This window comes from Anguilla rostrata, chromosome 14 (genome assembly GCF_018555375.3).
Source record: "Anguilla rostrata isolate EN2019 chromosome 14, ASM1855537v3, whole genome shotgun sequence".
NCBI lineage: Eukaryota > Metazoa > Chordata > Actinopteri > Anguilliformes > Anguillidae > Anguilla > Anguilla rostrata.
This window is the reverse complement of record NC_057946.1, coordinates 31883002-31900118: the sequence shown is the minus strand read 5'-3', so window position 1 is coordinate 31900118 and position 17117 is coordinate 31883002. Positions and strand designations below refer to the sequence as shown.

At 39.2% G+C, this 17117-nt stretch overlaps 3 protein-coding genes across 3 annotated transcripts in view; all 3 read right to left on the bottom strand.

Moving 5' to 3' along the window:
- Nucleotides 1-3962, bottom strand: part of LOC135239109 (butyrophilin subfamily 2 member A2-like) — a 14146-nt gene extending 10184 nt beyond the window's left edge. Inside the window, exon 1 of the mRNA XM_064307549.1 lies at nt 3540-3962. Coding sequence (XP_064163619.1) covers nt 3540-3606 — 67 coding nt within the window. The 5' untranslated portion in view covers nt 3607-3962. The remainder of the gene's footprint in view (nt 1-3539) is intronic.
- Nucleotides 1-17117, bottom strand: part of LOC135239104 (butyrophilin-like protein 2) — an 87940-nt gene that overhangs the window by 23634 nt on the left and 47189 nt on the right. The window contains 5 exon segments of the mRNA XM_064307540.1: nt 2239-2457; nt 2460-2585; nt 2835-3176; nt 15367-15714; nt 15974-16315. Coding sequence (XP_064163610.1) covers nt 2239-2457; nt 2460-2585; nt 2835-3176; nt 15367-15714; nt 15974-16315 — 1377 coding nt within the window.
- Nucleotides 1-17117, bottom strand: part of LOC135239113 (translation initiation factor eIF2B subunit alpha-like) — a 27773-nt gene that overhangs the window by 5079 nt on the left and 5577 nt on the right. The gene's annotated exons all lie outside the window — the stretch shown is intronic.

The window sequence follows — 17117 nt, the reverse complement described above, 5'->3', positions numbered from 1 at the left end:
TTTTTTTTCCACTCTGCGCCTGGGTCCCAGCACCCGTACCGTTACAGCAGCTGGATTTCTTTCCAACACACATAACCTATAGATCAAAATGAAGCTTAGAACCTGTAGTTTTAGCTGTGTGTTCATTTCCTCCATTTGAAATATTGAAAAAAACGACGTTTTACCTTGTATTTCAGTCAATATTCATCCTTTTAAGATGTATGCTGTGTGTATCAGCCATAGGTCTTGGCTAACTGATGATTCATTGACCCATGTTAGGGAGGTATAGCCTTACAAAAAGAGTTCAGTGAGAAAATGTTTAAAAGACTGTCTTGATTTATAAAGCTTCATTTTCCTAGTTCAAACTGACTGGTCAGTGTCCCCCCCTAGTTTAGGGGGTGGTGGTGGGGTTCCGATGGTCGCAGTCCTTCCAAACTTAGTTCAGTAGGGAAAAAATAAATAAAATAAATAAAATAAAACAGGAAAAAAAGTTAATGTATTACAGTTAAGTAATTACTGTTGTAAAGTCGTAATTCACGCTTCCCTAGCGAACTGCAGTAACGTTAAGAAACGCGAACGCAGCATCATTGGAATTTAAGATTATTCATAATTATTCAACTGAAGGATACTTTTCTATATATCTTTACTGTAAATAGTTTCTATTTCCAGTGCAAAACGGAATCTTTCGATTTATGAAACATTTTTTTCAGTTTCTGATTGTTCAATGTCCCCCAGTTAAGGGGGGGTGGTGGGTTCAGACAGTTCGTGAAACTTAGTTTAGTTAAAAATAAAAAAATTTTAAAAAAGCGAGAGAGATGAAAAGTACAGTATGAGGATGTGGAAATATATTTCATAATTATATGTCAATATTAAATCAATTTGATCCTTTGAAGGCACAACGATTGCCTTGCCAATAAATATTATGTGAGAAAATACAACATTTGCCCGATTTAACGTGACTTCCAGTGTTCTATCCGAATACAGATACAGATACAGATAATTTTGTTGCTTAAACAGATACAGATACAGATAATGATGTGGAACACTAAAAACGCTTATAAACAACTGAGAAAAACAAGACTTGTAAAAAGGACTAAATTAATTTTAAAAGCACCAGCAGTACAAATGATCAGTGGCTCACCTTCCTCTCCCTGTCCTTACTGACAGACACTTAATAGTTGAGCCAATCAGTTGGTTTTCAATTCTCTCAAATTAACAAATTAAACAATGAAATAATCAATTAAACAATAAATACAATCAATTAAAATCAAATTCTATCAATTAAACAATTGTCAAGCTACTGAAGGGCCACTCCTTCAAACACATTTTCAAGAACTTTAATTGATCAAGGGATTGGCTATGACAAATCTATATACACAGTGGGTCCAGGACCAGGGGTTGAGAAACACTGATAACTCAAAGCAAAAACATTTATTCAGCATGGAGCACTATTAGCAAGGAAAGGTATGAGTGATGTTTTGAGATTTTATAATTCTGTGTACCAATTGGCAAAGAGAAATACTTCAAAATGCATTGTGGGTACTGTCAATCTGGTAAATCTCATTGGCTGACCTATAATTGATTAATTGATTGAGCTAAGATCATTAATTAAGCTTCGACTCTTTTCATCCCATGCCATGACTTGAGTAACAGCACACACTGGGAACACCTCTTGATGTTCCTGAGCCAATTTATCAGGAATTACTTCTGGGGTAGCCAAAACATTACATTACATTACAGGTATTTAGCAGATGCTCTCATCTACAGCGACTTACACAACATTTTACATTGTATCCATTTATACAGCTGGATATATACTGAAGCAATGCAGGTTAAGTACCTTGCTCAAGGGTACAAGGGCAGTGTCCTTACCCGGGAATCGAACCTGCGACCTTTTGGTTACAAGCCCAGTTCCTTACCCACTGTGCTACACTCCGTCCTTGTGCACATATGCACAAGAACATTACTTTGTGAAGATTTTGTATTTTTGATACACTGGATTTATGGATTAAAAGAAAATGACTGACATTTGCATAGATTCATCGCCTGACTCAGCTGTTTTAATAATTAATATCTGAATGTTAGACATTAGTGACAAAACATACTTGAAGATAAAATGTTGTCTTTCACAACATTAATATATCATTTTTTAAAAATCCTTATTTCAAAATTAAAACACTACACTCTCTGTGTTTTCCCCTTATCTGGTAAATGTAGCCTACATTTTGGAGTGAGTTTGTGTGTGGTCATGTTACTTACCAAGTTCTCGTAGCCATACCGTTGCGTTGACTGATTCTCTGTCTGTATGGACTTTACACATGAATTCTCCTTTGTCTTCTGTTTTTACATCCCTCAGTTTCAGAGAGAAGTTTCCTTGGGGAATCTCCTCAGTGAAGAACTCAGCACGTCCCCTGAATCTCTCATGCTGTGACTCTGGTCTGTTCTCCCCCTCAGAAAACAGCAGCACCAAGATTTCCCGTTTGTCTTTATCCACTCTACTTCTAACTCTTTGAGAGGAACATGGGTGTCCACTGAGCAGTTCAGAATCACATCCTCATCAGCATATGCAAATACTGGCACGTCTGCACCAGTCACAAACAGCCGTTCTGAAAAATACAAGTTACATTTTTCATTTGTATTTCATTTTTACAGGGTGTGGTATATTCTACCTTCACGCTCCTCTATGCATGTAAGCAAATAATTTCTGTTCATTTTATCATAATGACTATTTTTCATAGAAACTGAAAATTCAGCTTGTTTTCCAACAAATTTCATGCAATAAATTACTTTTCAAATATGTAACCACAACGAAGCTGTCTGAACTTGCATCGGACAAGTGGGCTGGGGGTACTTACCAATATCTATTTTCACCTTTGTTTCATTGGACTCGTGAACAGTGTGAACTACACACTTGTACAGTCCTTTGTCTTCACTAGTGACATTCCTAAGCAACAGAGAGAAGTTTCCTTTGGAGATTTCTTCAGAGAAAAAATCGGCCCTGCCGCTGTAAGCTGGGCTCTGTGATTCTGGCCTACTCTCTCCTTCCTGGAACAAATGCACCAGGGATCCAGAATCCTCCCTCATCCACTGCACCTCCAGCTCATGCAGAGGTAGTGGGGTATCCACAGAGCAGGGCAACGTTACAGACGCCCCCAACTGGACAACTAGGGGCATAGCAGGAGCCCCCACTGCAAATCCTGGAACCAAAGACCGTTTGAAATTCCTTCACAATACGTGCAAAAAGCATAAAAATCCCGTTGCATCCGTTTTATTTAATGAATAAATTATAATACCAAAATCTAAACTAGAATGCAAATGGAGTCAAAATCATACAGCAATAAAATCAGTATATTGGTAAACACAAACATAATTAAAACGAAACTGAGTTATTACGGTAATAATTATGTAGCAATCAAAATGATTTTAATTCCATAGGAAACTATACGCACAGATGCTTTATGCGGAAATCATCATAAAATTGTTTTTAAATGTCATATACTACTTTTTTCGTTTAAACACCAGCTGTTGCCGTAGGCTACTACTGAGAAAAGTCCGTTTACCTTCCGTCCTGATAGCGCAGAACAACGACAGAACCCAACAGAAAACTCTCATCTTGATTTTCATCATGAGGTCTACGAAAGTCTGTACAAACTTTGTGTGACTATGCTAATACTCGAAAAACGTAAAGTAGGCTTCTGAAAAGGAATTATGAAAACGCTGCTTACTCGCACGTTCTAACAACGCACGATAAAAAAAATGTTCTTACTTTTACTTTCACTTCCATGGCCGCGCCTTTACCTCGTTTATTGCAACAGCGCCCTCTAAAGTGCATAAAAATACTTGCATGTAAAATTATTAACTGTCTCAAGACGTTTTAATGCATGATGTAAATAGATGCGTGCGCCTGTGGTTGAGAACGAGGTGGACACTTCGTACAACATCACGCGACGAAGCCACAAATTAAATACATGACGTGACTCGGGTCTATTGAACCTGTGACAGACAACAGCAGCTGAGCTTTGTTATTTAATCATGACACAACGCATCACTGCTATATGTGCAAGGACGGAGTGTGGCACAGTGGGTAAGGAACTGCGCTTGTAACCGAAAGGTCGCAGGTTCCATTCCCGGGTAAGGACACTGCCGTTGTACCCTTGAGCAAGGTACTTAACCTGCATTGCTTCAGTATATATCCAGCTGTATAAATGGATGCTATGTAAAAGTTGTGTAAGTCGCTCTGGATAAGAGCGTCTGCTAAATGCCTGTAATGTTATGCATATGCATTACATCTTAATCTGACTAACTTAATTAAGTAATGATTAATTCATTTCTTGCTACCACAAAAAAGCCAACTGATAGAATGTGATTCTCTAGTTACACAAAAGTTACTCTAATTTGACAAAAAAAAGATCTGATGCATCAGCAAAACCATGCATGCATAATATTACCATTACACTATCAGGAAATGGGTACTGCAAGTTACTGAGGTGCTGAGTTTTTCAACCGTTTTCTCACTTAAAATGTTTTGAATGACATAAATAAAAACAGTAATTATCCTTTCCCCATTTCACCCCAGTTCAGAAGCCCTAAATGCATCTGTAAGCATGTCCCATTACTGCAAAATCCCAATTCTGGTCACTTTTTAAAAAATAAAAAAAAAAATTTGAAAAGGAAGAAATTCTATCAACATATATTCTGCTTGGCCCCGCTACTCTGCTCAGGATAAGAGGGTATAGATAATGGATGTATGGATCTTCTGCTTGAAGTTATATTTACAATCCTTTTGAAGAGTAGATTTTTGGTCTACTTTTGGTCTAGTCAGTGTTCTAGAACTCCATTGCTTTTGTTGGGAATCTTTTCCCGTGCGGATCCAAGTTGAGAAGGGTGAAGTAACACACTGAGGACCACTTTCCAATGAAAAGATTTTTAAAACGATGCGCAAAGGGAGACTCGCCACGGTGCCACAACAAGCGCTTGGTAGGAATCTCAACGAGACAGTCACAAGTGAGGGTTTAAGTATACTCTTGAGAGGTGTGGTTATTGCCATGCGTAAACATTCCCAGGAAGGAATATACATTCCAACAGACTTCCCGAGGTCACCCAAATCGCCTGCTGCCGGTGACACCCCCTTGATCTGTGGCTATTGTATATCCTTACAAACAGTAATTGAACTGTATTTGTAACCATTTGTCTCTAACAATGGGAAGCAGTTACAGAGTGTGAGTGTGGGAATGTGTGTTCAGATGAGGTTAAGACGCAGGAAGGAACTGAATTGTTCAAACCTATCACTTACAAATAATAGTAGTGATTGCTACATCAGCATTTGAACGTTCAGTTAAGAATCACATATTTGTCATCTCACACCTCAAAGGGTTAAAGGAGAGCCTGAAACCGGGGGAGAGCCGTGAGGGTTACAGATGGAGATGGGGTCACAGTACAGAGGGTGCCACGGTGGGAGTCGAACCCCCAGCTGCATGGTCGGTAAAGGGGTTCACATTAGGTTCACTACTACAAGAAAGATATAGAGGCTCTGGAAAAATTTCAAAGAAGAGCAACAAAATTCATTCCTGGTAGGAAAGATATCTATGAGGAAAGACATAGGATGCTTCAGACCTCTTCAAGAGAATTGTTTCACACAGAGAGTAGTCAATATGTGGAATAGCCTGCCAGGTCATGTAGTAGAGGCAGAAACTCTGGGGATTTTCAAGACTAGGCTCGATACAGTGTTAGTGTAGGTGCGCGCGTGCGTGGGCACGTGCGTTTTCCCCGTTTGATGTCACAGCAGGCTTTCACTCAGTGTGTGTGTGCATATGCACATGTGCGTGTGCGTATGTTGGTGCATGTGTGTGTGTGTGCGCCTTTCCCCCCGTTTAGAGCATTGCTTACCCTGCAGAGTTGGGGTGAATCAGAATCCGAATACGGTATTCGGGAAAGCACAAATAATGCGATGGAAACAGATATTTCTTCTACCTGAAGTTGCTTGTTATTATTCGGATTCAGAATTTTAAAAAAGTCAGCTCCATGTCGAGTTCTCATAGCCTCTATTTAACGTTACATGGACAGAGAGAGAGAGAGGGGGGCGGCACCAGTTATGCACGGCTGCTAGCTATATCTGGAACTCCTGCAGCTGCTATGTGCACAAAGTTAGCTAGCAAAAGAGATCGGATTCATTTAGATAACCTCTAATTAAAAGATGATACCCATTCTGTTTGCAACATAGGACTTTGATTTCACTAACTAGTCGTTTCATTGACTACATATTATTGAAATGTGATCGCTATATTTTGTAGTCGCCCCCACCGAGTCAGTGCACAGCAGGCAGTGGGCTGATCGTTCCCGGCTATCACTCAGGGAAACTCTCGCATCGAGGAGGAGGAGGTGTCAGGTGCGGGAGCTAGCGAGACAAAAGCCTGGTGTGGCAGCTGTCATGGTCCTGTTTTCCTGTCTGTGTTTCCCTTGTTGGGCCGCCAGATGGCGGCACTTCTGTTTTGTGTCCTGCTCCCCCCCTGTTAATTGTATGATTGTTTCATTGTCTCGTTATCCCATCATTGTTCCCACCTGTGTCTTATCCCCTCCTTTTGGTTTGATTGCTTTTTGAGTTCACCTGTGTCTTGTTACCCCTGTCTATTTAAGTTCTCTGTTCCCTTGACTCGGGTGCTGGTTCCTTGTGTTTGTTGCTGATGAATGTTCAGACTTCCATGTACCTGCCTGCTTGTGTTTGTTCCCAACTTGCGTATGTTTCAGACCGATTATACCTGCCTGTGTTTTGTTTGACCTGCCCTTGTGCTCTGTTTGACCTGCCCTTGTCCTCTACCTGCCTGTGTTCTGCCCTGCCCATGTTTGTGAGTTCCTCTTGTTTTCTGTTTTATTTAGATATTTTTTGAGTTTGTGTTTTTGCCCTTCGTGTCCTTTTCTGTTCCCTGTTTGTTTGCCTTTATTTTCTGTAAGGAAATTTTGATTTTTCATAATTATTCAACTGAAGGATACTTATATATCTTTACTGTAAATAGTTTTTTTTTCCGGAAAAAGGGAATTTTTCGATTTATGAAACTTTTTTTTTTCAGTTTCTGATTGCAATGCCCCCGTTAAGGGGGTGGGTTGACAGTTCGTGAAACTAGTTTATTAAAAAAAAAAAAATTTTAAAAAGGGAGAGAGATGAAAAGTACAGAGAGGATGGGGAAATATATTTCAAATTATATGTCAATTTTAAAAATCAATTTGATCCTTTGAAGGACAACGATTTTTTGCCAAAAAATAAGAGAAAATACAACATTTGCCCGATTTAACGTGACTTCCAGTGTTCTATCCGAATCCAGATACAAAACAGATAATTTTGTTGCTTAAACAGAACAGATACAGATAATGATGAACACTAAAAACGCTTTATAAACAACTGAAAAAAACAAGACTTGTAAAAGGACTAAATTAATTTTAAAAGCACCAGCAGTAAAATGATCAGTGGCTCACCTTCCTTCCCTGTCCTTACTGACAGACCCCCTAATAGTTGACCCAGCCGTGGTTTTAAACTCTCAAATTAACAAATTAAACAATGAAATAATCAAAAACAATAAATACAATAATTAAAATCAAATTTATCAATTAAACAATTGTAAATACTAAGGCCACCCTTCAAACACATTTTCAAGAACTTTAATTGATCAAGGGATTGGCAGACAAATCTATATACACAGGGGGTCCAGGACCAGGGTTGAGAAACACTGATAACTCAAAGCAAAAACATTTATTCAGCATGGAGAAATTATTAGCAAGAAAAGGTATGGGGATGTTTTGAGATTTTAAAACTTTTCCCAATTGGCAAAGAGAAATATAAAATGCACTGTGGGACCACAATCTGGTAAACTAGGTAAATTTATAATTGATTAATTGATTGAGCTAAGCCACACAAGCAATTTTTTCATCCCACATGACTTGAGTAAAAAAGCAAAAGGGGGAACACTTTTTTGATTTTCCCTTTTGAGCCAATTTATCAGGAATTATTTGGGGAAGCAAACATTACATTACATTACAGGTATTTAGCAGACCCCCTCATCCACAGCAATTTACACAACATTTTAATTGTATCCATTTATATAGCGAATATCAAGAATGCAGGTTAAGTCCCTGTCATGGTAAAACGGCAGTGCCCTTCCCGGGGAACAACCTCCCCTTTTTTGGTTACAACCCCTTTCCCTTACCCATGTGTAAATTCGCCTTGTGCACATAAGCACAAGAACATTTTTTGTGAAGATTTTGATTTTTGATACACTGATTTATGGATTAAAAGAAATGACTAATTTGCATAGTTTCCGCCTGACTCAGTTTTTTAAAAATTTAATATCTGAATGTTAGACATTAGTGACAAACATACTTAAGATAAAATGTTGTCTTTCACAACATTAATATATCTTTTTTTTAAAATCCTTAAAAATTTAAAAACACTACACTTCTGTTTTTTCCCCTTATCTGGAAATGTAGCCTACATTTGAGTGAGTTTGTGTGGTCATTTACTTCCCGCTCGACCCAAACCCGCATGTTGACTGATTTTTGTCTGTATGGACTTACACATGAATTCTCCTTTGTCTTCTGTTTTTACATCCCTCAGTTTCAGAGAGAAGTTTCCTTGGGGAATCTCCTCAGTGAAGAACTCAGCATCATCCCCTGAATCTCTCATGCTGTGACTCTGGTCTGTTCTCCCCTCAGAAAACAGCAGCACCAAGATTTCCGTTTGTCTTTATCCACTTTTACTTCTAACTCCTTTGAGAGGAACATGGGTGTCCACTGAGCAGTTCAGAATCACATCCTCATCAGCATATGCAAATACTGGCACGTCCGCACCAGTCACAAACAGCCGTTCTGAAAAATACAAGTTACATTTTTCATTTGTATTTCATTTTTACAGGGTGTGGTATATTCTACCTTCACGCCCTCTATGCATGTAAGCAAATAATTTCTGTTCATTTTATCATAATGACTATTTTTCATAGAAATTGAAAATTCAGCTTGTTTTCCAACAAATTTCATGCACAAATTACTTTTTCAAATATTAACCACAACGAAGCTGTCTGAACTTGCATCGACAAGTGGGCTGGGGTACTTTCCAATATCTATTTTCACCTTTGTTTCAATTTTGGGGCTCGGGGGAAGTGTGAACTACACACTTGTACAGTCCTTTGTCTTCACTAGTGACATTCCTAAGCAACAGAGAGAAGTTCCTTGGAGTTCTTCAGGAGAAAAAATCGTCCTGCCGCTGAAGTGGGGCCCTTATTCTGGCCCCACTTCCCTCCTTCCTGGAACAAATGCACCAGGATCCAGAATCCTCCCTCATCCACTGCACCCCCAGCTCATGCAGAGGTAGGGTATCCACAGAGCAGGGCAACGTTACAAAGCCCCTAACTGGACAACTAGGGGCATAGCAGGAGCCCCACTGCAAATCCTTTGGGAAACCAAAAACCGTTTGGGAAAATTTCCCTTTACAAAACGTGCAAAGCATAAAAACCCGTTTCATCCGTTTTATTTAATGAATAAATTATAATACCAAATCTAACTAGAATGCAAATGGAGTCAAAATCATACAGCAATAAAATCAGTATATTGGAAAATACAAACATAATTAAAAACGAAACTGAGTTATTACGGTAATAATTATGTAGCAATCAAAATGATTTTAATTCATGGGAAACTATACGACAGATGCTTTATGCGAAATCATCATAAAATTGTTTTTAAATGTCATATACTACTTTTTTTCGTTTAAACACAAAATGTTGTCCAGGTTACTACCGAGAAAAAGTCCGTTACCTTCCGTCCTGATAGCGAGAACAAACGACAAAACCCCAAACAGAAAACTCTCATCTTGTTTTTTCATCATGAGGTTCACGTAAAGTCTGTAAAAACTTTGTGTGACTATGCTAATACTCAAAACGAAGTAGGCTTCTAAAAAAGGAATTATAAAAACCCTTGCTTACTCGCACGTTCAATAAAGCACGATAAAAAAATAGTTTTTACTTACTTACTTCCATGGCCACGCCTTTTACCGTTTATTGCAACAGCGCTCTAAAGTGCATAAAAATACTTGCATGTAAAATTATTAACTGTCTCAAGACGTTTTAATGCATGATGTAAATAGATGCGTGCGCCTGTGGTTGAGAACGAGGTGGACACTTCGACAACATCACGCACGAAGCCACAAATTAAATACATGACGTGACTCGGTCTATTGAACCTGTGACAGACAACAGCAGCTGAGCTTTTGTTATTTGATCATGACACAACGCATCACTGCTATATGTGCAAGGACGGAGGTGGCAGTGGGTAAGGAACTGCGCTTGTAACCAAAGGTCGCAGGTTCGATTCCCTAGGTAAGGACACTGCCGCTGTACCATTGAGCAAGGTACATTTAACCTGCATTGCTTAGTATATATCCAGCTGTATAAATGGATGCTATGTAAAAGTTGTGTAAGTCGCTCGGATAAGAGCCGTCTGCTAAATGCCTGTAATGTTATGCATATGCATTACATCTTAATCTGACTAACTTAATTAAGTAATGATTAATTCATTTCTTGCTACCACAAAAAGCCAACTGATAGAATGTGATTCTCTAGTTACACAAAGTTACTCTAATTTGACAAAAAAAGATCTGATGCATCAGCAAAACCATGCATGCATAATATTACCATTACACTATCAGAAATGGGTACTGCAAGTTACTGAGGTGCTGAGTTTTTCAACCGTTTTCTCACTTAAAATGTTTTGAATGACATAAATAAAAACAGTAATTATCCTTTCCCCATTTCACCCCAGTTCGAAGCTCTAATGCATCTGTAAGCATGTCCCATTACTGCAAAATCCCAATTCTGGTCACTTTTTAAAAATAAAAAAAAATTAAAAGTAGAAGAAATTCTATCAACATATATTCTGCTTGGCCCCGCTACTCTGCTCAGGATAAGAGGGTATAGATAATGGATGTATGGATCTTCTGCTTGAAGTTATATTTACAATCCTTTGAAGAGTAGATTTTGGTCTACTTTTGGTCTAGTCAGTGTTCTAGAACTCCATTGTTTTTGTTGGGAATCTTTCCCCAGTGGATCCAAGTTGAGAAGGGTGAAGTAACACACTGAGGACCACTTTCCAATGAAAGATTTTTAAAACGATGCGCAAAGGGAGACTGCGCACGTGCCACAACAAGCGCTTGGTAGGAATCTCAACGTAGACAGTCACAAGTGAGGGTTTAAGCATACTCTTGAGAGGTGTGGTTATTGCATGCGTAAACATTCCCAGGAAGCTGATATACATTCAACAGACTTCCCAGGTCACCCAAATCGCCTGCTGCCGGTGACACTCCTTGGATCTGTGGCTATTGTATATCTTACAAACAGTAATTGAACTGTATTTGTAACCATTTGTCTCTACAATGGGAAGCAGTTACAGAGTGTGAGTGTGGGAATGTGTGTTCAGATGAGGTTAAGACGAGAAGGAACTGAATTGTTCAAACTCTATCACTTACAAATAATAGTAGTGATTGCTACATCAGCATTTGAACGTTCAGTTAAGAATCACATATTTGTCATCTCACACCTCAAAGGGTTAAAGGAGAGCCTGAACCGGGGAGAGCCGTGAGGTTACAGATGGAGATGGGGTCACAGTACAGAGGGTGCCACGGTGGGAGTCGAACCCCAGCTGCATGGTCGGTAAAGGGGTTCACATTAGGTTCACTACTAAAGAAAGATATAGAGGCTCTGAAAAAATTTCAAAGAAGAGCAACAAAATTCATTCCTGGTAGGAAAGATAAAATCTATGAGGAAAGACATAGGATGCCTTAGACCTCTTCAAGAGAATTGTTTCACACAGAGAGTAGTCAATATGTGGAATAGCCTGCCAGGTCATGTAGTAGAGGCAGAAACTCTGGGGATTTTCAAGACTAGGCTCGATACAGTGTTAGGTAGGTGCGCGCGTCGTAGGGCCGTGCGTTTCCCCGTTTGATGTCACAGCAGGGGTTTCACCAGTGTGTGTGTGCATATGCACATGTGCGTGTGCGTATGTTTGTGCATGTGTGTGTGTGCGCCTTTCCCCGTTTAGAGCTTGCTTACCCTGCAGAGTTGGGGTGAATCAGAATCCGAATACGGTATTCGGGAAAGCACAAATAATTTCATGGAAACAGATATTCTTCTACCTGAAGTTGCTTTTTTATTATTCGATTCAGAATTTTAAAAAAGGCAGCTCCATGTCGAGTTCTCATAGCCTCTATTTAACGTTACATGACAGAGAGAGAGAGAGGGGGGCGGCACCAGTTATGCACGGCTTTCTAGCTATATCTGGAACCTCTGCAGCTGCTATGTTTCACAAAGTTAGCTAGCAAAGAGATCGGATTCATTTAGATAACCTCTAATTAAAAGATGATACCATTCTGTTTGCAACATAGGACTTTGATTTCACTAACTAGTCGTTTCATTGACTACATATTATTGAAATGTGATCGCTATATTTTGTAGTTCCCCACCGAGTCAGTGCACAGCAGGCAGTGGGCTGATCGTCGGCTATCACTCAGGGAAACTCTCGATGGGAGGAGGAGGAGGTGTCAGGTGCGGGAGCTAGCGAGACAAAAGCCTGGTGTGGCAGCTGTCATGGTCCTGTTTTCCTGTCTGTGTTTCCTTGTTGCCGCCAGATGGCGGCACTTCTGTTTGGTCCTGCTCCCCCTGTTAATTGTATGATTGTTTCATTGTCTCGTTATCCCATCATTGTTCCCACCTGTGTCTTATCCCTCCTTTTGGTTTGATTGCTTTTGAGTTCACCTGTGCCTTGTTACCCTGTCTATTTAAGTTCTCTGTTCCCTTGACTGGGTGCTGGTTCCTTGTGTTTGTTTCTGACTTTCATGTACCTGCCTTCTTGTGTTTGTTCCAACTTGCGTATGTTTCAGACGATTATACCTGCCTGTGTTTTGTTTGACCTGCCCTTGTGCTCTGTTTGACCTGCCTTGTCCTCTACCTGCCTGTGTTCTGCCCTGCCCATGTTTGTGAGTTCCTCTTGTTTTCTGTTTTATTTAGATATTTTTTGAGTTTGTGTTTTTGCCCTTCGTGTCCTTTTCTGTTCCCTGTTTGTTTGCCTTTATTTTCTGTAAGTAAAGTCTTTGTTAATTTTCTCCTTTTGAGTTTCGTGTTTTTTTTTCCACTCTGCGCCTGGGTCCCAGCACCCGTACGTACAGCAGCTGGATTTCTTTCCAACACACATAACCTATAGATCAAAATGAAGCTTAGAACCTGTAGTTTTTAGCTGTGTGTTCATTTCCTCCATTTGAAATATTGAAAAAACGACGTTTTACCTTGTATTTCAGTCAATATTCATCCTTTTAAGATGTATGCTGTGTGTATCAGCCATAGGTCTTGCTAAACTGAGATTCATTGACCCATGTTAGGGAGGTATAGCCTTACAAAAAGAGTTCAGTGAGAAAATGTTTAAAAGACTGTCTTGATTTATAAAGCTTCATTTTCCTAGTTCAAACTGACTGGTCAGTGTCCCGCCCTAGTTTAGGGGGGTGGTGGTGGTTCGGATGGTTGCAGTCTATCCAAACTTAGTTCAGTAGGGAAAAATAAATAAAATAAATAAAATAAAACAGGCAAAAAAGTTAATGTATTACAGTTATGTAATTACTGTTGTAAAGTCGTAATTCACGCTTCCCTAGCGAACTGCAGTAACGTTAAGAAACGCGAATGCAGCATCATTGGAATTTAAGATTATTCATAATTATTCAACTGAAGGATACTTTTCATATATCTTTACTGTAAATAGTTTCTATTTCCAGTGCAAAACGGAATCTTTCGATTTATGAAACATTTTTTCAGTTTCTGATTGTTCAATGTCCCCAGTTAAGGGGGGGGGGGGGCGGTGGTGGGGTTCAGACAGTTCGTGAAACTTAGTTTAGTTAAAAATAAAAAAATTTTTAAAAAGCGAGAGAGATGAAAAGTACGTATGAGGATGTGGAAATATATTTCATAATTATATGTCAATATTAAATCAATTTGATCCTTTGAAGGCACAACGATTGCCTTGCCAATAAATATTATGTGAGAAAATACAAACATTTGCCCGATTTAACGTGACTTCCAGTGTTCTATCCGAATACAGATACAGATACAGATAATTTTGTTGCTTAAACAGATACAGATACAGATAATGATGTGGAACACTAAAAACGCTTATAAACAACTGAGAAAAACAAGACTTGTAAAAGGACTAAATTAATTTTAAAAGCACCAGCAGTACAAATGATCAGTGGCTCACCTTCCTCTCCCTGTCCTTACTGACAGACACTTAATAGTTGAGCCAATCAGTTGGTTTTCAATTCTCTCAAATTAACAAATTAAACAATGAAATAATCAATTAAACAATAAATACAATCAATTAAAATCAAATTCTATCAATTAAACAATTGTCAAGCTACTGAAGGGCCACTCCTTCAAACACATTTTCAAGAACTTTAATTGATCAAGGGATTGGCTATGACAAATCTATATACACAGTGGGTCCAGGACCAGGGGTTGAGAAACACTGATAACTCAAAGCAAAAACATTTATTCAGCATGGAGCACTATTAGCAAGGAAAGGTATGAGTGATGTTTGAGATTTTATAATTCTGTGTACCAATTGGCAAAGAGAAATACTTCAAAATGCATTGTGGGTACTGTCAATCTGGTAAATCTCATTGGCTGACCTATAATTGATTAATTGATTGAGCTAAGATCATTAATTAAGCTTCGACTCTTTTCATCCCATGCCATGACTTGAGTAACAGCACACACTGGGAACACCTCTTGATGTTCCTGAGCCAATTTATCAGGAATTACTTCTGGGTAGCCAAAACATTACATTACATTACAGGTATTTAGCAGATGCTCTCATCTACAGCGACTTACACAACATTTTACATTGTATCCATTTATACAGCTGGATATATACTGAAGCAATGCAGGTTAAGTACCTTGCTCAAGGGTACAAGGGCAGTGTCCTTACCCGGGAATCGAACCTGCGACCTTTGGTTACAAGCCCAGTTCCTTACCCACTGTGCTACACTCCGTCCTTGTGCACATATGCACAAGAACATTACTTTGTGAAGATTTTGTATTTTTGATACACTGGATTTATGGATTAAAAGAAAATGACTGACATTTGCATAGATTCATCGCCTGACTCAGCTGTTTTAATAATTAATATCTGAATGTTAGACATTATGACAAAACATACTTGAAGATAAATGTTGTCTTTCACAACATTAATATATCATTTTTTAAAAATCCTTATTTCAAAATTAAAACACTACACTCTCTGTGTTTTCCCCTTATCTGGTAAATGTAGCCTACATTTTGGAGTGAGTTTGTGTGTGGTCATGTTACTTACCAAGTTCTCGTAGCCATACCGTTGCGTTGACTGATTCTCTGTCTGTATGGACTTTACACATGAATTCTCCTTTGTCTTCTGTTTTTACATCCCTCAGTTTCAGAGAGAAGTTTCCTTGGGGAATCTCCTCAGTGAAGAACTCAGCACGTCCCCTGAATCTCTCATGCTGTGACTCTGGTCTGTTCTCCCCCTCAGAAAACAGCAGCACCAAGATTTCCCCGTTTGTCTTTATCCACTCTACTTCTAACTCTTTGAGAGGAACATGGGTGTCCACTGAGCAGTTCAGAATCACATCCTCATCAGCATATGCAAATGCGGGCACGTCTGCACCTGTCACAACCAGCCGTTCTGAAAAAATCAAGTTACATTTTTCATTTGTATTTCATTTTTACAGGGTGTGGTATATTCTACCTTCACGCTCCTCTGTGCATGTAAGCAAATGCTTTCTGTTCATTTTATCATAACTATTTTTCATAGAAATTGAAAATTCAGCTGGTTTTCCAACAAATTTCATGCAATAAAGACGCTTACTTTTCAAATATGTAACCACAACAAACAACAAAGCTGTCTGAACCTGCATCGGGACAAGTGGGCTGGGGGTACTTACCAATATCTATTGTCACCTCTGTTTCATTGGACTCATGAACAGTGTGAACTACGCACTTGTACAGCCCTTTGTCTTCAGTAGTGACATTCCTAAGCAGCAGAGAGAAGTTTCCTTTGGAGATATCTTCAGAGAAAAAATCGGCCCTGCCGCTGTAAGCTGGGCTCTGTGATTCTGGCCTACTCTCTCCTTCCTGGAACAGATGCACCAGGGTCCCAGAATCCCCTCTCATCCACTCCACCTGCAGCTCGTGCAGAGGTAGTGGGGTATCCACAGAGCAGGGCAGCCTTACAGACGCCCCCAACTGGACAACTAGGGGCATAGCAGGACCCCGAACTGCAAATCCTGGAACGGAAGACACGTTTGAAAGTCCTCCACAATACGTGCAAAACTTATAAAAAATTCCGTGGCATCCGTTTAATTTAATGAATAAATTATAATACCAAATCTAAACTAGAATGCAAATGGAGTCAAAATCATACAGCAATAAAATCAGTATATTGGTAAACACAAACATAATTAAAAACGAAACTGAGTTATTACGCTAATAATTATGTAGCAATCAAAATGATTTTAATTCTATAGGCTAATATTGAAACTATACGCACAGATGCTTCATGCGGAAATACGAAAAATCGCTTTTAAATGTCATATATGACTTTTTTCCGTTTAAACACCAGCTGTTGCCGTAGGCTACTACTGAGAAAAGTCAATTTACCTTCAGTCCTGGTAGCGCAGAACAACGACAAAAACCAACAGAAAACTCTCATCTTGCTTTTCATCATGAGGTCTACGAAAGTCTGTACAAACTTTGTGTGACTATGCTAATACTCGAAAAACGTAAAGTAGGCTACTGAAAAGGAATTATGAAACGCTGCTTACTCATACACGTTCTAACAACGCACGATAAAAAATATGTTCTTACTTTTACTTTCACTTCCATGGCTACCGCGCCTTTACCACATTTATCGAAACAGCGCCCTCTAAAGTGCATAAAAATACTTGCATGTAAAATTATTAACTGTCTCAAGACGTTTTAATGCATGATGTAAATAGATGCGTCCGCCTGTGGTTGAGAACGAGGCGGACACTTCGTACAACATCACGCGACGAAGCCACGAATTAAGTACATGACGTGACTCAGGTC